The 23,920-nt window shown below is 41.3% G+C and overlaps 1 protein-coding gene across 1 annotated transcript; it reads left to right on the top strand.

Moving 5' to 3' along the window:
- The first annotated feature begins 1,444 nt into the window (after window positions 1-1,444).
- LOC119900819 (diencephalon/mesencephalon homeobox protein 1-B-like) lies at window positions 1,445-7,061 on the top strand. The gene is made up of 5 exons (XM_038716077.1): window positions 1,445-1,632; window positions 3,702-3,869; window positions 4,087-4,265; window positions 4,494-4,932; window positions 5,097-7,061. The coding sequence occupies exons 2-5, from the start codon at window positions 3,716-3,718 to the stop codon at window positions 5,513-5,515; spliced, it is 1,191 nt and encodes a 396-aa protein (XP_038572005.1). The 5' UTR covers window positions 1,445-1,632; window positions 3,702-3,715; the 3' UTR covers window positions 5,516-7,061.
- The last annotated feature ends 16,859 nt before the right edge of the window (window positions 7,062-23,920 follow it).

Raw genomic sequence — 23,920 nt, 5'->3', positions numbered from 1 at the left:
AAGAAATGGAGTAGCCCATTGGGGTTTAACACCACAACTTCCAGCCCACCTTCCTCTTTCTCTCTCACTCTTTAGGAGAAAATTCGGCAAAATATGCAAGCTTTACATTAAAAGGCTACTTTTCGCTGCCCTTAATTCCAGCCTAAACGGTTTTTCTTCGGGAGAAGAAATCTTTTCTAAAAACCTTGAAGAAGAGAGGGGCATTATTGTTTTAATCCTCTTACCAGCAGTCATTTTAAGACATTTTTTTGGAGGGTGAAATGGCGTCTTGTCTACCCAATCCTAACCTAAATCCCTCGGGGCCGGGAAGCTGCTGGAGGCAGCAGTGTAGCCCAGCCTGCATCTCTCCATCTCAGCTGCATTCCCACCAAAAATGCAGTCACATCGAGGCAGGAGGGAAATAAAATTAAAGCAAGGAATTAACCTTGCACAAGTCACTGCAAGAGAGTAGGCTAGTATAGGCCATTACTTACTATTTGCATATCATTTAATTAAGACCTGTGTTATAGGCATTTTTGGCTGAATTCAAGCATTTAATGAGTTGGGTTTCCTTTTAAAACGCTCCTATTTGCTTAAAGACATTGAAGATCTGCTAAAGTAAATATGTAGTTAGAGGATATAATTAGTTTTCTGATTTGTTATGGTTGCTAAAAGCCATCTAAAAAGTTGCCTATTGGCCAACAACAAATGGCCATTTGAGAATATTTTGAGAGTTGGAAAAACAATTAAAAACTACTGTGGTTAAAAGAAGGAATCAGTAGCAAGGCCTTTTCGTAAAAAATATTTTTCCAAAAAATATTTATGAAAAAAAAAAAGACAAGAAAAAACATAAATGCACTTTGAACTTGGCTTTAGCTCCTATTGAGTAACACATTTTAGATTCACCCTCATTTTTTAAAATTATATCACATAAATATGAATAAGGGCAAGGCTGTTATAGGTTAACTGGGATATTTGGAATACCTTAAATAATTATTTGGAATACCTTAAAATACATGTTGTCATGTTGAGATTTATTTAAAAAGTTTATATGCTATTTATAGGTGGAGCTTCTCCTTTAGCGTCAGTCTGCATCCTCAAAACGAAATAGAAACCCGATTATCCGAAAATAAAAACAGTGAGCTTAATAATAATAATAGAATAGAATACTAATTCTCATTTTTTAAAGAAAAATCCCTTCAAAAAAATAAGACAACACAAAAATGTAGCCTATTTTATTTCGTCCAAAACAACAACAACGCCAGCACAAAAGTCGGCACCTCACATGCAGAAAAATGAAATGAGGACTGCTGTGAAGGAGGAAGGCGGAGGGGCTGTGGTGGTGGTGATGGAGGAGGAAAGCGACGTGATTGGCACAGAGAAGGAGCGTCTGAGCGCCCCGGTGACCCCACCCGCAGCGCTTTAAAGGCCAATAGATGGCAGCTCAGCATCCTCCCACATCCACAGAGCGGCGAGCCGGAGGACGGAGCGGAGCGACCGGGACCTTCTCAGGATGTCACAAGTGAATGAAAATAACTAATGAAATGAAAACATGAACAACCGCCTGCGGATTTTAGAGAAGGAGATCTGAAAGGAAAATATTCGGGCTGCTTAGTGGAGATATTTCACTTCAGATACGCAGAGAGAAGAGAGGTAAGAAGTTTGCTGGGACGAAGTTGGACCACTGCAATGATCGTATTCCTGTTGTCTTATTTTAAAACCGTAAAATTTGCTTTAAGGGTCTTTTTAACGTGACATTGTTTTGTTTGTTAAAGTGGAGTTTTGTTGCCTTTCACACTCCACGAAGTCTTCGGCAAAATGTGTTTCAAAAGTGCAGTTCGTCGACCATCCGAGGTCCCCAATAACACCAGTGATACAGCAGCCTAACATCGGGAGTGTCTTTTACTCACGTTAATCGATTAAAAGTGTTCAATGTTATCAGTAAATTACACGGAGTTTTGTGACAAATGAAGATTATTATTTAGATATATTTGAGCGTTTTTTAGAAAGGTGTCAAGGAAATTCTTTCTGTTTAACATTAGGCTACAAGTTGTTAATTGACTTTAGGTTAATTATCCCCATTCATCTCCTGCTTGATTTTCAGTGCTGCTGAATTGACGCCCTGCACACAGAGCTCCGGCCCCAAGGCAATCTTTAGTGCTGTAGCCTATAACTTATAAATCCACGGCAATTAGTATAATTACGCTTAAATCAGAGCCCGAGGCTGTGTGACATTGTCCTGAAAGAAGAGCGTTATGTTGAATTTTTAAGCTGCAGATAAAAAAAAATCGAACAGATTACACGAATACAGACTGATTTACTAAAATAATGCAATGAAATAGTCGCTAGGAAAATTTTTTTTCTGCATTGGTCACTCCACACACAGTAACACACGCACGCACACACACGCTGGCCCATCTTTCACATGTCGGCTTGATGATAAATTAATAGCCTCGTGTAGTTGGAACCTATTTGCACCCACATTAGAGGGGAGCCCAACTGGGGATCTTGTGCACATTTCACTGAAGACCTGTCACACATCTCCGTCAGCCTCCAGCCACCGGAAACTGACTTGGGACCCGCCACAGATTGAAATAAACGCCCCCCCCCCACTCGAGTCAAACTCTCAGGGAGCAAAGTAAATACGTTGTGGCACCTGCTGTCAGTCCAGCCTGCGGAGCTTCAGCGGCGTTTCAGCGCCACAGAGCGCACAAAATAAATATTTTCAATTAAAAACTCTTCAGACTGAAAATGTAATCGTAGATGGTGAAATAAGACAGCAAAATGGTCAGAATAAATTTAAATGGGCCTATTTTGTTTTGTGTGGACGGTAAGATGTAGCCTATGTTTTTTTTTGTTTTTTTTTACCAGCCTGACCAATCGTTGATCAATTTGCTTAATAGCCTAGTAGTAGTAGTAATAATAATAATAATAATAATAATAATAATAATAAATGATACAGGTATCGGACACTTAATTAATTTTCACACCATATCTGTGTACCACTATGTCCAAATTAGACAATTATCAGACTATTGTTTTCAGCACGGATTTAATGCTTACTGTGAGCATGTTAATTGACCAAATGTGCACAATAGTGTAGCCCACTTTTTAACTGTTGTAGTAGGCAGATGCTACATTTTATTTGAGTGAGTAAAATGCAAAATATAGGCTACATTGTATTTTTCAATGCTGAACGGAACTGACAAAATATTTGGATAAGCTACATTTTCTGCACCACTGTTCATCTTGCGCTGTGGATAGAAAAAACAAACATTGTACTTCCTGAAAGCTTTGATCAAATGGTAAATACAAAGGCTAATTCAAGTTTCAAATAAATATAGCCTATATTTTATTTTTCTGAACGGTGTAAGTGCCGCTGATGGTGGCAAATCCTTCGTGGGAAAAAACGCTCTTTCCTAAAATAAAATCCGTTTCATTATGCTTAAAAACAAACCCTGTCTGCAAAATTCTGAATCTCTTTTGAAACTATTAGAATTACCCTAACTCTTATTTTTGATTCAATAAGGGAATAGTTTTTCCTTTGGAGCGCAATCTTTAATGTGTGTAGTTCACCTGTTGCCATTTCAGTTAGTCAGGCTACAGCAAACATCATAAAAGCATTGAAGATTGCGCATTTTAATAACGCTATAACTAGAAAAGATTATTTTTTTTTAGTAAAGAGGTCTGACTCTCACTGCTGCTTGTCGCCCTCTCTGCAGACTGCTCGCCGGCCATGCAGCACTACGGGGTGAACGGCTACTCTCTGCACGCCATGAATTCACTGAGCGCCATGTACAACCTTCACCAGCAGGCGGCGCAACAGGCCCAGCACGCACCTGACTACAGGCCCTCCGTGCATGCCCTCACTCTGGCAGAGAGACTGGCTGGTAAGAATCAGTTTCTCATTTTGTTGCTCAGTGTTTGATCCAATGATCCAATGTCTTTCACCTCTTCCATTTTTTTACAAGCAACGACTGAACATTTTAACTGTGTGTTAGCACCCGTTCAATGTGTACTGATCTCTGGGTGCTTGAATGTCCTTTGACCCGTCCTTCAATTAAACTGTGTCGTGTTTCTTGTTTCTCAACGGCTGCACATTTCAAGACATTATCCTAGAGGCCCGGTATGGCTCCCAGCACCGAAAGCAGCGGCGCAGTCGGACAGCCTTCACCGCCCAGCAGCTGGAGGCCCTGGAGAAAACTTTCCAGAAGACCCACTACCCTGATGTGGTGATGCGTGAACGTCTGGCCATGTGCACCAACCTGCCTGAGGCACGCGTTCAGGTAAAAAAACCCTCAGAATGCATTTATCCTGTGTAGGCCTACCGTTTGCCTGTTGCACTGCTCGGCTTAAAGGCTAAGAGATGAACTTAAGGAAATCTTAAATCGTTAAAAGGTTAAATGGATAGGCAAAATGTAAAGACAAGGCGATCATATGCTGTGCTTTAAAGTTGTCCACTTAGTTTTAGTCCTTGACTCAAGCACTGATCTGTCCATCCATCTATCTGCCAGGTCTGGTTCAAGAATCGCCGGGCCAAGTTTCGCAAGAAGCAACGCAGCCTGCAGAAGGAGCAGCTCCAGAAACAGAAAGAGGTGTCCGGAGCTGCAGAGGGCTCCACAGAGGACTCCAAGACGGACCTCAACAGCAACACCAACACCCTGGTTCCTGAGGCTCGCACCCCTCCCCCTCCCTCCTCCTCTTCGTCCTGTCACTCAGAGACAGAGAGGCTGGCAGCCGCACAGCCCCAGCCTGGAGAGATGAGCGTGGAAGTCAACGTCACCTCCCCCGAGCCATCGGACAGCGAGTCAGCAGCAGAAGATAATGCTGACAGAGAGGAGGATGAAATGAGAGGGGAGGCAAGGGGGAAGCTGAGGGAGGAAACGCAGGGGGAGGGGGGAGTACAACAGGCGAGCAGCTCCCCATCCTGCAAACGGCTGAGCCCCACATCAGGTAAAAACATCGCTGTCTGATAAATGGAGCTGCTTTTCCTTTTATATTCCCTGATTATATGTCACATTTATGAATCTGAACATAGTCGTGTACAAGATACTTTACTGAAATGGCATCTAAATACTAAACAAAAATGAATCTCCTCCTCTCTTCCTGTCTCTCAGACTCTCCTCTGTGCTCCCCCAACTTGCCATCCTCCAGCAGCACGACCAGCGGTTTGGCGCAAAGCAACTCCTACGCTTCGTCTCCTCTCAGCCTCTTCCGGCTGCAGGAGCAGTTTCGGCAGCACATGGCCGCCACCAACAACCTAGTGCACTACCCGTCCTTTGACATGAGCACACCATCCTCTCTGCCCTATCTGGGCATGAACGTCAACATGCCGTCCCCGCTGGGTTCGCTGCCCTGCCAGTCGTACTACCAGACCCTGTCTCAGGCCCAGCAGGTATGGAACAGCCCGCTGCTGCAGGCGCCACCGGGCAGCCTCCCTGCAAGCCTCAACAGCAAGACCACCAGCATTGAGAACCTCCGTCTGAGAGCCAAGCAACATGCAGCCTCGCTGGGACTGGACACACTCCCCAACTGAGGCTACTCAGTCTACGTGTTTGCCCTCTAGTCAGGGCCATACCTGAATTATGGGCCCTGTCCACAGGAGGTGACTCTGGGCCCCCCTTCACGTTCCTCTTGACCTCTTACCGCTGTCAGCCATTATCTGTATCCAGGAAGCTCAAACACATCTCCAAAACCTCATTAGAAATACCCCAGATTTTGGCCGCTACCATTATTTCAGTCCTCTCTTCAAAATCTGTCAAAACTTCAAATTTGTGCTTGTTTCATGTCATTTAACTGAGCAACTGGTGAGAATATTTGCAGTTTTCTAGATTTCAAACCCAATTTCAAAACCAAAGCAGTATGACAAACAGTAGAAATAACATATTTTTAGGCACACATGATGACCACAAAAAGCAGGAACTTTAGGCGCCTTTCCTCAGTTTAGGTCCTCTGGTTGTCGACCTCTTCACCTGTCGTCACATGACCATGCAGCTCACTGCTGGGAGCACACCAGAACATGAAGAACATCTTTTAGACTGAATAGAAAACAAGATTATAAAAAAGCCCACCTGGACTGCACTTGTGACTGAACAGTACTTTTTGCCTGTGGATTTCTGCTTGACTCCTGGTCAACAACACAAGCCAACTCTACTAATGCTGGCTGCTCACTGTGATTTCAGCCTCCTCCGTGAAGTCGGGGCAGGAAGTCTTGAACTGCAGAGCTGTCTGTCTCATCCCAGGACAGATCTAAGATATTAAAATATTCTATAAAATCAACCACTGAACGTGAACTATGCATGCATGCACCCTTCTGAAGCATGGCTTACAGCAAGACACAGAATGAAGTCACATCAGATCTGATATCTGAAGCAAAGCTCAGATCACTCAATATAATCCGCAAGCCAACTGTATTTGGTGTACAGTAGATAACAAATGACTCTCCTTGTTTAAAGTTACAGCACTCAGCTCAGCGTGCAAGAATCCATTGAGCGTTGTAAATATCCCTGGGTTCGCCCCCATCTGCCTGGCTAAAGAGAAACTCCATGTCTCCTTTTGTATGAAGGATTTGAGAGGAAACGTTCAGTTTATTTTTCACTTGTGGCTTTAAGCAAAGGACCTAATGATAAGGGGAGAATCTGTTGAGGCACAGTGACAAATAAATATGAACCCAGCTGATATATATTTTGTTCACTTGGTTACCGGAGTGAACTCTTTTTCTGAGCTTCAGCAAAAAGATGCACAAGCCCATTCATTATGTATTATATCACTGTAGATTCAAGACATGTATTTCTTAATTGTTTAAAATGTGAGTAATTTATCTGTTTAATGCAAGGGAATAAATCACACAAATAAGAATGACTCATGTACTCAGTGTTGTTGGTTTGAATATGAAAATATTTGCTTGCACTGACTCCCACTGCCTCATTTTGACATTTTCCAGAGGAAAGGAAGGATCTTTAATCTAAAATAAATCACTCAAGAAATCATCCCTGAAAAACAAAACCTGTAACTAAAAACACAAGAAAAGAACAAACATGACGCAACCTTTCTTGTATGAAATTAGATATGTGGGGTTGAATGAGGAAATAAAAACCGATGTGTGAATGTCATAAAATATTTTTTGTAATGGCAGGTTTTCTTTAATGTCCAGATCGTGAACCAGGAATAATTCCATAGCAGGACATCCAAACAGTATGCACACAACCATGCACTCACACAGACAACAGCACTGAAAATCAAAAAAAATGAAACCCAAAAACATTTTCTCCAAGTCTCTCTAGGGAGAGAGAGAGAGAGAGAGAGAGAGAGAGGAAGTTGGTAACAAGAGAGGGATTAGTTTAGGGTGTGCCGAATCCAACTCCTCTCTGGCTGGCTGACAGCGCTGAGAGGGACGGACAGAAAACTGAATCTTAATAAACAGTTCTGATTTCCCCACTCATCACCTTCAACCCTTTATGGTAAAAAAAAATAAGTTCGGTTAATATGTTCCACTGAAGACACCTTGAAGAACCGTAAATAATTTAGACACAGGAGGTCCGCCATCCTCAATGGTGAGGTTTACACACCACATAGGGGAGAACCTGCCACTTCACACAGTGCAGAATAACTAATCCTAAATGAAATGACTGAAGCACAGTGTCAGGCTCTAAAGAGTCTCCAATCCACCACCCACCCACCTACTCTTCACTCTCTCTCCCTCTTTCTCTCCGCTCCCCTCTCCTCCCCCACCCTGTCAGCCGAGGTTCGGCTGCACCGAAACAGAATGCTTTGCAATAAGAAGATTACCTTTGGTTGGGATATCGATGGATTAAGTAAGAATAGAATGAGATAAAATGGGACTGAAAGGGTTCCTGGAGTCAGCAAAGTTCAGACACCTGTTTTTTCCTGGTCTTTTCCCGCTTCCTCGCTCCATGACCGTAAAGATTATATCACTGTCTAACTAGGGAGAGGGAGGTGAGAGGGGTGGGTGGTTTAGGATGGAGCAGGTTACAGAGCATAAAAATAATTTGGGGGACAACTCTTACGAATACCCTTGGGCTTTTTTCAGGCATTCTCTTTAAATTCGGGGTCAATTTGTCATCGATATCTGGGTTTTGTGGGTTTGAAAAAATCATTTGGGTGTAAATTAATGGGAGTAGTGTGTTTGTGTGTGTGTGAGAGAGAGAGTGTGTGTGAGTGTGTCTATGGCAGCTAAGCCGCTGAAGGTTTCCAGGAGCTCTTTGATGTGTATCTGGGCAATGCGCTATTAGAGGGATTTTCTTAGTTGACAGCTCAGAGAATGTGTGGAGGAATTGCGATGCCAGCGGGCTAAAAGAATGCTGGAAACGGGATTAGGATCATATTCTGGCAGCTCCTGTCACTTCATCAATGGGCTAAGGTTTCCTCAGTGACAGCCCTCCTTCTCTGCCCGGCTAAAACCTTTAGTGGGACCATAAAAGGGGTGAGAGAGGGGAAAAAACAATGATTGAATGGTGTGCGATGATTTCTGTGCTGGGTTTGCTCTGAGGGCTTTGTGATGTGAGGTCTGGGGGGGACGGCGCTGATTTGGAGGGAGGGGTAGGTCGTAGGGATGAGAAAAGGGGGGCTTTTTGGGGGTGGGGTAGGGGGTATATGTGGTCTTTCTTGGAAGTTTTACATCCAAATCCCCATGGCAGAGCATGTGAAGGGGTTTTACACTGATTCAAGCGGACAGGGACAGCAGCTTGGTGTCCCCCAGGGGACGACAGCAACAGAACCAGCAGCAGGTGGGGAGGGAGAAAGCTGTTTCCTGAATCTTCAGAATCTAGTTTATCTGTATTGAGACCTGAGTATAGAGATCTGTAAAAAACAAAAACAAATAGATTTTGTTAAGTATTGTCTTTTTAGCCACAACCTGTTAGAGCTTATTCATGTGTCATGTGACCTGCATTGTTGTCTGAAAGCTTTTAAACAAAACAAATCAATGAGCCAGACCATTGCAGGGTATCCCACATACACTATCCAGGCCTGCTGTCGTAAATACTCACTAAAGAACAAAATGTGTATTCACCTGTCATTATCTACTCCTGTTAAGAACATTTACTGAAAACTTCAGTGCCCAAGAAAATTATTTGAGTCTTTATTTGAAATTTAAAGTATATGTTATTGACTGTTTTTTAAAGATTTATGTCTTAGAAGAAATGCTTTTTATTTAAAACAAAATAAATACTAAATGCAATTTAGCAATGCAATAAGAGTCTTCTTTAATAACCATCTGTATGGTCAAGCAGACCTGATCTTTGGGGCTAAAAATTTGTATTTAATTTTCTTTCTATAGCCGTACCACTTTGGATCAGCCGCTTTTAACATATCACTCTCCATGTTCATGTGAGTCATTTATGCTCTAAGCTGAATAATTTGAGAAGATTTGAGGTTTACCTTCTGTAGTTGGGCCTGAGGTTGTGTTGCAGAATAGTTCTTGACTGGGCTTAGAGGGTGGTCTCTGCCATGCATCTTGGACCAGCTTTCTCCATGCTGCCACTGAAAACCCCTTCCCCCAAGAGTGTAACTCCACACTTTGCTCACCCATGTGAAACAATACTTTCACAATACCACAGGAGTTTGATTGTTGCCGACAAGTTATATAATGCCAGGAATTACAGACTAGCATGCAAATGCTAAATCCTCCTCTCTTTCTCCTGAGAAGTGGATGAGACGGACTATATCTGCAGGCTTCACTCTGGCTCCCCAGCTTTGTGCTACAGAGACGCTCTTCTTTCTCCCTCTGACTTGGGTGATAATCCTGACACGCACTGTCTGCATTTTTTACTGTACGTGTTTAAGCGCATTTGCAGAGCATTTATCTCTCCAATGTAAACCAATTTGGCTGTAAGGGCCTTGGGCCAAGCAAGGCGCTGGAGGGAAGAAAGGAAAACTCAAACCCAGCAGATGTGCAGAGAAGGGAGGATGGGAGAGCTGGCGAGGATGCACCGGTTGATGAACAACTGAATGCAGCAAAAAAGGGAAAGCGGAACCATGTGGGAGAAAAAGAGAGTGTCCCTTGTCCGAAGGGTAAGCTTTTGAAACTTGGGATAGGGGCCTTTAAAGCCGATAGAACGTGGATCACTGAATTGTTGAGTCACAGAATCTGAGAAAATCATACAGAGCTCCAAGTTAATCCTGTCATAGTGAAATCGGTGGGCATACTTTGGGGATCCCAGCCCCTTCTGAAGAATTTGGAGCCTGCTGTATTGACAGAGCTGCTGTTTGATACCGCCTATACACCTGTATCAGCTGTCTGTTAATCTGCCTTCCCCTCCTCCCACTAGTCCTCCACAGCACGTCGCCTCTGCTGGTAGTAATGGCTGATGAAATGGACCAAAGACCTAAAAGCTGCCAATCTTGCTGCTTCTTGATGTCTCCTGTAAGTGGCTCTGGTTGCACGCTGAACTTGTCACTTTGATCATCTGAAAGGCAGTAGCCCTGCTGTGTCAAACATTAGTACCTGCAATTCTGTGGAGCCATAAAGACTATGGGCTCCTTGGTCCCTGAAATGGGACATTAAGACAGAATCATCCTAGTTTAGTTGGGGCGATATCAAGGTGTTTTATTTGCAGGCACACAGACAGGGTCTGAATGTGTTTGGATGGCTTTTAAAGTACCTGATCTTATAGTCTAAGGTTCCTGTAAATGAGGTGTTTGCTGCTCTTATCAATGAGACGTTACATGAGAAGTGCACCTCGGCCTGCCAGGGCTGTTGGGCTCTGCTGTATGATTACAACAGGCTGAGCTTTGGCCAGATGCCCTCTACAACTAACTTTTCAAACAGCCTTGAGTACTGTCTCACTTTCTGATGATCTAATCTAGCATCATGACATTTAGAACGTTTTCTTACGGATACGGATTAACTGATAAATCCAAAGAAGGTTAAAATCAAGTTGTTTGCCAAGATCATCGATACCACATTGATAACCTTCTTTGGATTACTATGACCTGGATGACTGAGGACCTTCACAAACATTAACCAACAAAGTTTTCAATCACATAACATCAGTCAGTAGTTGATAAAGTGTTCTTAAATTACGCAGCATGGCTCTCTTTGCTGGTTTATTTTGGGGCTTATCATATACAGACCTGTAGCTAAAAGTTGTAAAAGGCTGTATAATTGGGTGTTGATTATAAGTGGGATCAACAATATGCTTTCACATGAAAAAGGAACCAATTGATTTTATCCTGAAATCGCTAATGTAACTTTAAACACTTCAGTTCACTTTAGCACTGTCATGAATCACGAAGAGCTTGATGTGACTATAACAAATATGGAGACCTTTCGTTTGTAATTTAAACAACTTTTCAAAACTTGAATGACAACTGAATGTCACGACAGCTGTCAAAGCAGCGGTCAGTTCAATGGGTTTGAAACATTAATACCTGGAGCATAAGTATAACATAATACCAAAGTTGTATTTTTGATCTTTCATGAACACATGCACCATTCACACACCCCGAAATATAAATTACACTTATACAAATCAGTGAATTAGCCCTTATCAATATGTAGCTATGGCTAACAGTCCCATTGTCTTGAATGTCTTCTTCCTGTTGTTTAAAAGTTGTTGTTTTTTTTCCAGGAAACATATTGATTGGAAGAGTGCGGTTGTTACTAAGAGACATTAACGATGGTACTGTTCTATTCAAGTGTCCCAGGAAGCCATGACAGTGTGACAGTGAGCCAGCATAAACAACACCAGGACACTGAATTTTTATTATTTATACTTGCTTTTTCTACTGTGATGTGTCAACGTGTCTGCTGTGAAAAAGGCCTATAAAAAATCCAAAAAACGTATTACAAAATGGGATAGTGAGTTTTCATTTCACCATTTTACCATCCATAAATTATTTAAGAGTGAGAAGAGATGTCATATTCACTTATATTTCACATTATGAGTTGACTTTCGGCCCTGCGATGGACTGGCGACCTGTCCAGGGTGTTCCCCACCTTGCGCCCGATGTCAGCTGGGATTGGCTCCAGCCCCCCGCGACCCTGTACGCAGGATAAGCGGTTGACGATGGATGGATGGAGTTGACTTTCTGCCATTTTTTCCATTTATCGGGGAGTTCACATCAATCCACATTTGTTCAAATGTACATGCTTTGTATTCGCTGTATTTTTACTCTTTTTTTACTTTATTCTGACACAAAAGTGAAGTGTTTTATGCTAGTATTGAGTATTGTTTAAATAAAATAAGATAATGTTAGGATTAAATGGAGTTTAAATAGTAATAATTTTTCTTTTAAATGTGGGTATTTTGTTTACACTGCTATATTTTGCAAGCTGATACATTTTTCATTTAAAGTGCTACAGAATATAAACTTTTAAATTGATTTTAACATATAATATAATACACATGACTGCTAAATTGTAAATGGCAAATGTATTTATTGGGTCAATTTTTCAGGTTCACTTTGTGCATGTGTGTGCGTATTTGTCATTGCTTCTGTCTCAGATCCTGAGGGATTTATGAACAATGTCAAGTTCCCTCTGAAGACCTGAGTCTCTTCACTGGCTCTTAAAGCTTAATGCTCCCTGACTGAGTGGCACAGCGAGAGCCACACACACTCTCTCTATGTGCCACAGATAATGCTAAGAACAACCTCTCAATTCCAGCTCTCCTCCTTGCCTAATGTGCCCTCCTTCCTCTACCGTGCGCACACGGCCATTTCCATTCAAAGAGTCGGCGGTGCAAACATTGGCAATTGTAATGGAAAACACCAACATTGTCCCTAATGGTTTCCCATCCCAGGAGAGTTTTAAAACATATGTAAATTTATGTAAACCCAACAGAAACACATATTTACAATAGCACAGGGTAATCACAATATGACGACATGGTGCGCTGGCCTTGTAGATGGAGGCGCCATGTGTCATTAGTCTCCTTTATCTCTTTTCGGTTTCCTGTTATGGCATCAGTGCAACAATCACTCACAATAAGAATGAAAATGATCTGTGTTCTCATCTGTGGCACAGTGATGGAGAGGGAGAGGTGGAGGATGAAGAAGGTAAAAAAGAGGTTTTGCGACCTTATGGCTGCCGGGTGCCTTGAAGTTGCACCACACTTTATAAACTCAGTTCATTAAATATTCAACAACAAAAACAGATTTACTGCACAGGTTTTAAAGGCTGGAAATATCAAATCAAAAGTGGCAATTCACAAAAAGGAATCACGACCCAGACGAGCAGAGGAAGGGACAGAGGATCTTGTATGTAAAGGGTGCATTATTGTTGACTTGTACCAGTCCAACATCTGAAAACAAGTTTCAACATTTCTATGGTTGAAACAAATAACAGTAGTTACAAGGTACTCTGTAAGAAAGAAGTTACTTTCCTTTATTCATCATATCCCAGAAAGCGGTCAGGTCTTGTAAAGAGACAAACATGATTAAGGACACACTATTATTTTCCATGATTAGTATAAATCAGGGCGGCACAGAAAGAAGGTTGTGGGTTCAAACCCCGGTTGCCCTGGCTTTTCTGTGTGAAGTTTGCATGTTCTCCCTGTGTCTGTATGGGTTCCTCCCATGGGACCTAGGTTGATTGGTGATCCTAAATTGTCCTTGGGTGTGAGCATGAGTGGTTGTTTGTCTATGTGTGGACCTGCAATGGACTGGCAACCTGTCCAGGGTGTACTCTGCCTTTAGCCTGATATCAGCTGGGATTGGCTCCAGCCCCCCGCGACCCTGTATGCAGGATAAGCGGTTGATGATGAATGGATAATTATAAATAATAGTTATCAACGTTTTGCACATGTGGTCTTTGCGTAATGGTGACGTACATTACATTTTTTCTTAAGCGTGTAGTATATTATGGGAAATCTTAAACAATGTCAGGAATGGCAAAACAGACTTGGCTTGTCACATCTACTAATGTCCAAACAGGATGCTGAATTTTGAAAAAAGACAACAAGATCATATAATCATGCCTGTCAGTGTCACTTAGACTTCATTTTAAAGCAAAATGTTTAATTAAGGGAACATATGAGATGAAATTTTAAATCATGAGGTTTGTCCATGAATTAATCAAAACACAAGTGAACAAATACAAAAAATAAGTTAATGAAACCACAAATATTACCTTTGATAGTTTATTAGTTATTTATTTAATCCTTATTATGAACCTAACATCCAAAGAGCAGAAAATGCCTGAGTTCAACCTGAAAAGTGAAACTCAAAATATTGAAGATTTTCAAATGACCTATTAATTGTTTTAACTTTCACCCATTTGATTGTGTTTTAATGTGGTAACAGCTGCTGAGTTTTGTGCAGTTATTGTTACTTGAAGGAGCACTTTCATCATCAGTGATTCACAGCAAATATAAACTGAAGCTCCTGCCATTTGCAGCTTCACCTGTGGTTCACCTTGTTCAACTTCCTCCATGAAGCACAGGCAGCGCTCATTGTGTCACGGCAAGGGGACACACTGCACCACCAAGGGCAGACCCTCACCTCCAGACACAGCCTGAACACAAACACAAGATCCAGTCAGTCAAAAGACGTGTGACAAACTGCAGGACCACCACAGTCTTCTGCCTCCACCTACTGATCAACTGCGGAACTACTGTTTTAGTTTGAGTCACTAAATAATGCATAATATTAAAGTTTAGGTTGAGACACAGGAGCATATACTGAACAAAATTATAAATGAAACACTTTTGTTTTTGCCCCCATTCATCATGAACCCACAGATCTAAGACTACACAAAAGGCCTATTTCTCTCAAATATTGTTGTTCACAGATCTGTCAAAATCTGTGTTAGTGAGCACTTCTCCTTTGCAGAGATAATCCATCCACCTCACAGGTGTGGCATATGAAGATGCTGATCAGACAGCATGGGTATTGCACAGGTGTGCCTTTCTTTCTGTAGTTTGTTCGTTGTTGACTATGGTTAAAAAAAATGACAGCAAAATACAGAAGGGGGTGCCCGCAGTTATGTAGATATAAATGGCTCATTTTAAGGTAAAAAAAACATAATGGTTTATTATGCAACGTCTTTATATACCACTGAAAACATAGTTATGGATATTATATTGAATTTCTGTCAACAGATCCTCAGAAATATTATACACTGAGGATTTCTTAGGATTCTAACACCTGCTTAACAGCACTAAACAAGTACAGTTAGTCAGGTCTTTGGTCATAAACTGAAGTAGTGGACAAATTAAGAAATTAAGTAAAGTTGAGGGAAACATACATTTGGTGTGTACGAAATTTCATGGCAATCCTTCTACTAGTTGTCAAGACATTTCAGTCTAAAGTACAAATGTAAACTTCGTGGTGGTGTCAAAGGAAAGGTCAGAGCACCAAAGTCAGTAGGATTCATCCTAGGCTTAGGCAGTATCACGATATTACAATATACCAGAGTATTTAGAAATTCCAACAGTGTGACTTTGAATACCATCGAAAATACAGGCGCTCCTCTTACTATTAAAGTGTTATTGAGCTGATGTATTGTAATGTAGGCCCTCAACATAGTTAGGCGACGCTCCGTGAATCTGCTTGGCATCATCTTTAACGTGACAATGGGATAACCCTCCTCACTTTTTCAGTAGTTTAACATAAACACGGGAGCTTTAGCTGCAGCTTTTATCTGCTGACAAACTGTAACCTACACTGTATATTTACTGCTAAACTTCACTGGTCACCCTTTCCTGTTCTCCGCTGCATTTACCTGCAGCTTACGCTCTTTCGCTCAATAACATTCACTATACACAGAAAAAACATATCAAATGTAGCCCACACAATGTAACATTCATGTAAATCGAATTATGTTTATCACATAAGGCTTGCTTCCTGTTGCCAGAAGGTGGTGCTAAGACTATGACTCAGTAGTGGCACGTCACATATGGGGCCGACTGGACAATGTACAGTCCAGTTATAACAGCTTCCTGTTTCATAGTGAAACATGAAAATCGTCTATCTTGCCATTACCTGTGCTTTCCTCCTGCGCAGGTTAACCAGAAAATTGTTTCCTCTTACATTTATTATTATTATTGTTTATGCCATATATAGACTGTTTTTTTTTATACCTTAACCTTTCCTTCTCTTGTACTCCTTATGTTAGTCCGTCCACATTTACTAGGGTTTAGGTCAGAGCTGTGAGATTGTTTAGTGTTTTCCCCCTCTTGTTGTTCGTCTCCTCTCCTTGAATGTTTATTCAAGGCCGGGAGAGGATCTCTGTTCCCCAAAACACAGGAACCTACACTGTGTAAACGATAATGCAACCCTTTGCTCTGGGCCAGACGCCCGAAGCTGCCCTAGGCGGCAGGTCTCTGGACCAGCTGTATATGTGTTATAGTACTTCTCAACTTCCTGTTGAGTTTAGGACAGGGCATCAGGATGCTGAAAATGTTACATGGACCTAAACATTTTTGCACATCCAGGTGAAATGATGAGGGCAACTTCATTGAAATTTTGAAATTTATTAGGGGGCGCCCGTACCACACCAAAGCCTGACCCTTTTCAGATAATAAGTAACTGTCACCAGCTCTGTAGCAAAATACAGTATATTTACTTTCACAAAGGTCACGCTCAACAGCCTTACTCTAGACACCAGACTGAACATTATGTTCTGTTTATATAGGCTACTACAAATGTAGTTTCACTTCTGTCCCATGTGTGCAGCATTTCCTGCAGTTTAAATTTTTTTTTCTGAAAATGGTGGAAGGAGGGGTGAGCAGCCATTGGAAGTGTGGCATTATCTGAAGGCACAAACAACATACTGATGAGTGCTGACCAAACAGCAACCTCTGGGTCTGAAAAGTGAAGACAATGGGGAAATGCATTAAACAAAAGAAGCGCTGAATGCACAGTCGGTTAGTAACCTGATAGTTTAGTAAACATGTTTGGCTCAGCATTGGCCATTAACATTAGTTTGCTTCTTGCTTTAACTACGACCTACAAGAGGTTAACTCCCGACTGTCGTTTGTTATGAAAAGATGAATGAACGTTTGTTTACTTGCCAAACTTGTGGTGGTCGATTAGTGTAATCATTCACGTCCCGCTGGCTGCCATCATGTCAACTGCTGTAAAAAGGTTACAGGTTTATTGTTTTTCATGCAACATTACAGTTTTATTTAGTTAATGCTGCACAGCTTTGAGAGTCTGAGGGATGTGTTGACTTACAGTAGTTTATAAGCTGTCATTAGTTGTACACGCATTGCACATTAGGCTACATGGTTATACTCTGTAAGTGAAAAACAAGTTACAGTTACAGAATTCCTTATAGCAATGCAGTGTTATAAGGTACTTGGATGGAACGCAGCAGGTGATACAGCACTTGATACTTGACTTGGACTCTAGCTGAGAGACTTGTAAGCATCTCTGGTGACAATACATTCTAGTAAGAGTAGCAATAAATACTAGTAAGAGCTAATTGCACATATGGCATAAATGGAGTAAATACCTAGGGAAAGTAGTAAGAGTTAACAAAATTGTGCAATCAATACAAGAGAATTGTAAGGGGAAAGAAGAAGAAGAGCACAGGAACTGCATGTTAGAGGTTAGGGGTTAGGAGGTGTTATAAGAGAGAAAGTGTTCTCAGAAGAGATGTGTTTGCAGGGGTTAAGTTAGAGAGGGACGCCCCTGCCCTGATGGCATGCGGTAGCTTGTTCCACCATTGTGGCGTTACAGATAAGAACAGCCAGGACTGAAATTGCTTTGTGTGTAGGAATGGCACAGCCAGGCGGCGTACGTTGGAGGAGCGCAGTAAGCTTGTATTATTAAATTTACTTTACATTTATTCATTTAGCATTTATTCAAAGCGACTTCCAATTGCTATTTATGTCAGAGGTCGCACACCTCTGGAGTAACTAGAGGTTAAGTGTCTTGCTCAGGAACATTGGTGGACTTGTCAAAGTTCGGAGTTGAACCTGGGTCTCTCACACCAAAGGCATGTGTCTTATTCTCCTTCGCCATCACCACCCACCTTTTTATGGAGTTTAGGTAGAGGGGTGCAGACCCAGTAGTCACTCTGCATGCAAGCATTAGTGACTTGAATTTGATTCGGGAGGCCATGGGTGGCCAGTGGAGGTAGCTGAGTAATGGAGTGACATGAGTCATTTTGGGCTGATCAAAAACCAGACGCACTGCTGCATTCTGAACCATTTGTAGGGGTTTCACTGCTCAACCTGGAAGACCCACTAGGAGGGCATTGCAATAGTCGAGGCGAGAGATAACAATGGCCTGATACATTGAAGAGGAGAAACAGCCGGTGCAAAGGATTCAAGAAATCTTTGGCTGGCCTGCAGACAGATACAGCATGGTTCTCTTTACCGGTGGTGACCTTTTAGAAAACACTATTGAGGAGTTCTTGGATGAAAGCTCAGACCTTCAAGAACTAGTGGCCTGATGTAAGGGCCAGTACCATGTCTTCAACAACAAGGAGAAGAAGAATCGCTCTCAGGTCACTGAGCTGCTCAAGAAGATCAGAAATATAGTAGGAACGGAGGAAGCCACTACACCAACAAGATGTGAGGAGAAACAACGCATCCTGAAAGAGAAGGAAGAGCAAATACAGAAAGAAAGAGAGAAACTTGAAAGGAAACTTCAAGAAAAATATGAAAAAGAGATGAAGAAAATTAAAGAGCAACTCCATGCTGACAGAAGGACAGAGGAAAGAGAGAGAGGAGGAGAGAAAAAGGGAGAAGGACGAGATAAATGAGGAAAGAAAGAGGGAGAGGGAAGAGCTAGAAAGACAGAGACAGAGAGATCGTGATGACAGAGAGAGGGAGATGAAAAAACTAACCGAACAGCATGAGAAAGACTTGAGAGAGGAAAAACAAAAGTTGCAGTACAGATATGAAAAGGAGGCCAGGGAGGAAGCTGAGGAGTTTAATCTATTATATCCTCTGGTTCTAGCTGGTGAAGCTATAGTTGGAGGAATCAAACAACTCCGAAAGGATCTTGGAAGATTGTTCAAGTGAGTGGTCTTAAACTCAGGCTGTTTAACTACAGATGCTCACACACAAGAACAAAAAAAAGCTATTACTATTTCATCCACAGAAATATATTCACAATTTCTCTTTCTCCATTATCTGAGTGAATGATGAAGCTAATTTTATTTGTTGAAGGTTAAGTCACTCATCATAAAACAGCGTTTTTTTTTACATGAGTATTTGAATATGGCCTAAGGAGATATTTAATGTGTATATTAACATTTGACAGTGTAATGTGTTTGCATGTCAATAACATTTTAACTAAGTTTTCTTTTTTATTGTGTTATTTCATTTATTTTGTTTTAAATCACTGCACTTTGGTTTTCTGCAGGCTAACAGTACATTATTTGATTTGTTATACACTATGTGTGTGTTTATGTGTTTAACTGAACTAGAAATAAAGATGTGAGACCAAAGACCAAACCTTTGTCAAATTGTCCAATCAAGAGTTCAAAGGTCACAGGTAAATGATTTTCAGGAACTTGGTGTCTTACACTGACCTAATGGCAAAACGTTTGTTCCATGCACGGGTCTGAGGCTCGTTATACAAAACTATATATATAATTAAATATATTAGCAATATATTTAGACATGTTAAAATTACATGTGACTGCATAAGGGGATGACTAAATAGTTGGAATTAAAACCTGCAGTAACAGGGTTTTTTTTTTTAACACTTTGGCAGCAGAAACAAGTTGTGGACACAAAACTGATGTATAGTCACCTTCTATTTAATACTAAAAACTTAATAGCAAGTAGCTGCTTATTTACACATGATTATTCGTTTGGAGTTGTGTTTCTGGCCACCTGACAAATAGTATTCACTCTTTTTTAGCTCTGTTTTTGGTTTCTAACAATCTCCTGAAGGAAATATCTGGAGCTATCTTAGCTGCTAAATGCTCCACTATGTTCACAAAGTGTGTCTGTCAGCTTTTTGGTGCTTAGCTGGTAGTGTACAATGAGTTTTTAAAGCTTTCTCTCTGAACGTACTGCCTGCTGCAGTACTGTGAGAGTGAATGAAAACAGTAAAGCTGGAAGCCGGACAGCTAAAAAATGAGCTGAAACTCACTATAAAACACTTTAAAGGAGACGTCTGTGGAGATTCTCAGTCATTCAGGTCATAGGTATCCAGCGAAGGTTAAAGTCAAGGGCAACTGGACTTGGTTGAAGATACTGGAAGACGTTTCGCTCCGCATCCAAGGGACTCAGTTCTGACTGACTGGTAGGGAAACTCAGCTATTTAACCTCAGTGGGGTCGTTTGCCAGGATTGTTGATGCTGCTGGTTCGTTAGTGTTCCTGGTTGTTGTAATAGTCATTAAAGTCGTTAGGACTACCCGCGGCCAAGACTGAACGACCATCGTTGGCATCTTCACCTGAGGCCAATAGGTTGCGTTGGTTGAGTTTCCTGGAAGTGATGAAAGAACAACATTGTAAATGGGGGATAAGTGGTGGCGTAGACCCCCTCCCCTGTTCAATGATGGCTTCTCAACTGGTGTAGATGGCTTCCTTGACACCTCTTTCAAACCATCCATCTTCTCTGTCTAAAATGTGCACCTGGTGGTCCTCAAACGAGTGTCCTCTGTCCTTCAGATGTAAGTAGACTGCAGAGTCTTGACCTGAGGAGTTGGCCCTTCTGTGGTAAGCCCTGCGTTTGTGTAGTGGTTGTTTAGTCTCCCCAATATACAGGTCTGTGCATTCCTCACTGCATTGGACCGCGTACACTAGATTGCTTTTCTTGTGTTTGGGTGTGCGGTCTTTGGGGTGTACCAGCATCTGTCTTAGTGTGTTCTTGGGTTTAAAAAACACAGGGATGTTATGTTTGTTGAAAATCCTCCTGAGTTTCTCTGATACTCCAGACACGTATGGAATCACAATGTTGTTGCGTTTGACCTTCTTTTCCTCCTCCCCTGTAGTTTTGTTCTTCTCGGATCTTGTGTCTGTTTTCACAAAGGTCCATTTAGGGTATCCACAAGCTGTAAGTGCCCCCTTCAGGTGGTTCTGTTCCTTCTCTCTGGCTAAGGCACTTGTTGATATGTTTTCCGCTCTGTGGTGCAGTGTTCTCATGACCCCTAGCTTGTGCTCCAGTGGGTGGTGTGAATCAAAGAGTAGGTATTGGTCTGTGTGTGTAGGTTTTCTGTAAACACCAACTTGCAGGCTCCTGTCCTCTTCAATGTCTACAGCACAGTCCAGGAAGGCCAAACTGTTGTTGTGAACATCTTCTTGTGTGAACTTGATGTTAGCTCTCGAACTTTGTTTAAAGGAGACCTATTATACTGCTATTACCAACTGTCCCTGTTTTAGTGCATATCATAACGGCCAATATACGACATATATTGACTGAGAGGAGTTATGAAAGCAGATCGTTACTACAAGTCTGTTGTTATTGACAAAAGGTTGGTACAAATTGTCAAGATCTGTTGAGGTTAACATTAAAAACTTAATCATCCTCATTGAAAAGGACAAAACAGAGATAGAAAGACTATACGTGTACACATAATTTTGTAATTTATAAAAGCAATACTTGAAGGAGAGAAACATGTATACAAAAACAATAGTTCACCTCGCCATGACAACAGCATTCAGTAAAAACTCAAAACTTTTTTTTGAGGTGCATCTGGTTAACCTGCTAGGATGAATTTATAAAAGTAAAGCACGTGAACATTAAATTTAAAATGGCAGACTTCCTACTGGGTTTAGGGCAGTGCATAAGACACTGAAGATGTGACATGTGCCTCAGTCTAGACACAGGACTGTTACTGACAGTTACTGAACAGTATGTTCTGTTTGTATAGGCTACTATATACGTACATACCACAAACAGATGCAGTTTCACTTCAGTCCTGTTTGTGCAGTATTTCCTGCAGTTTGAAAGAACTACTGCCATTTCTTGTAAATGGTGGAAGGAGGAGTGAGCAGCAGTTGAAATGTGGAGCTATCTGATAGTATAAGCAGCATACTGACTAGTGCTGAGCAAGCAGCAACCTGCAGGTTTGAAAACAGAGCAGATAGGTGATTTTAGCATTATTTCCAAAATTAAACTACTAATATGTCCATCTGCTGATCATGAAATTTGTTACTCAGTTATAATCGACCTGATATGATTTATGCAAATCATTTGGTAACTTCATATGCACGTCAGCATAGATATTTTTACAGATTAATAGGTCAAACAAGGTTAAAACTGCTGTGTACATTTTCAGTCCATTGAAAAGTCTGTGACAGCCATCCCACAATTATAAGCCCCGAAGACGCCTCCTCTTTGTCCCATCTCTACTTCATTCTTCATAACACAGGTAGATTTGCAGTCAGTCTAATAATATTAATACTGCTTATAATCAATTATTTGGGCATGGTGATGTCGCTGTGGATAAGACACATGCTTTCGGTGTGAGAGAGCGGGGATTGAATTCACTGTGAGATACCAATGTGTCCCTGTGCAAGACACTTAACCCCTAGTTGCCCCAGAGGCGTGACACATATAGCAATTGTAAGTTGCTTTGGATAAAAGCGTCAGCTAAATGAATAAATGTATGTATGTATTTATGTATGTATGTATTTCTTCATGAGCTCTTTGTAACACATCAGAAGCATTAATGTGCTGCATAAATTGTCACTGTCAAAGTCACTAGAGCCTGATGATGCAGGATAACACTTGCCACAACTGTTCAATCAACATGTTACCCGTCAGTCTGTATAACTTTATGTTTTCTCCTCTTGGTTCGTTGGTAAGAAGTCAGTGTGAATATTAACCGGACCAGAGCTAAAATGCAAAAATGTATACATTTTTTTCTCTTGGTCCGGACCAGATGAACCGGACTGCTGTGTGAAATGTGTGAAAAAAAGCACCCACTATATAAGGACCAACTAGAGATCCATGCCTGCACCTCAGTGTTTTCATCTAACAACTTTGACACTTTCACAGTGTATTTTCAGTTCATGAATGTTAATTGTAACATTTTGGTTGCCTAAAAATGTCTGGCTCAGTGTTCGGCTGTCCTAAAAGACACTAAGGAGTCAGCTGGTTATTCTTTCCTGTAAGTACATTTAGCTTTAATCTTGTTTCTCACTAGCCAAATTTAACATCCTAATTAAAATCACAGCTAACGTGAATTACTTGGAAAATGTAGTGAGCTAAGCTACTAGCTATTCTACGCTAAATGAAGCTTCACTACACAGAAACTACCCCCCAGTGAAATGTAGCAAGCTAAGTTACAGCAAAGTAGCTTAGTTACATCTAAGCTACTTTTAATTTTTTTATATTTTATAGTTAGGTCATATATACATATACACACACATACACACACACACACACACACACACACATATACACACACAGGCATGTTCAAGGCAGACGAGTGACCACAGGGCCACAGCTGAAACTCATTTAAGCATAATGTTTTGAATGGTAAGTAATTTTATGTTTAATTACACATTATTTGCATTCGCTCAGGATTCTGGTGGTGATAGCCTACTGTAACCGAATACCGAAATCTGGAAGTCCTTACTCTGAAATTAGAGCAGTGTTGATAGTACAGTCTGTGCGCCAAGGTAAAGTTAGCTAGTAGCTGTAGCCTGTCAATGATTGAGTAGGCTCAAATGCAGGAGTAATAGGTGGCCAGGCAGCCAGGGAAAATGTCTTGGCAAGCTAACTTAATATGGGATTACCCATAGACATATATAGAGGTAGATGCCCTATTGGCCGCTGGGCACAAGAAATGCGGCCGCCATCGTGGACTGGTCGTTGCGCATCTGAAGAAAGCAAGATGCCAGAGCACTGTGCAGCATATTCATGCTCAAATCGGCGGACCATCGCAAACAGGGCTCGGGGGATTACTTTTCACAAGTAAGATTTAACATTACTGTACTATTGGTTGTATTTTGTGAATAGAATATTACCAGAGAGTTGAGAAGGAGCAAAGGATCTTGAACTGAGACTTGAATCAGACATTAAATTAAATCATATTCCATATTTGTATATTAAGGTTGCTTT

This window comes from Micropterus salmoides, unplaced genomic scaffold (assembly GCF_014851395.1).
Source record: "Micropterus salmoides isolate LMB-PRFRI ecotype aquatic unplaced genomic scaffold, ASM1485139v1 Ms_hic_scaffold_13, whole genome shotgun sequence".
NCBI lineage: Eukaryota > Metazoa > Chordata > Actinopteri > Centrarchiformes > Centrarchidae > Micropterus > Micropterus salmoides.
Note: the sequence above shows the minus strand (reverse complement) of the source record. Positions and strands in the feature narration are given on the sequence as shown.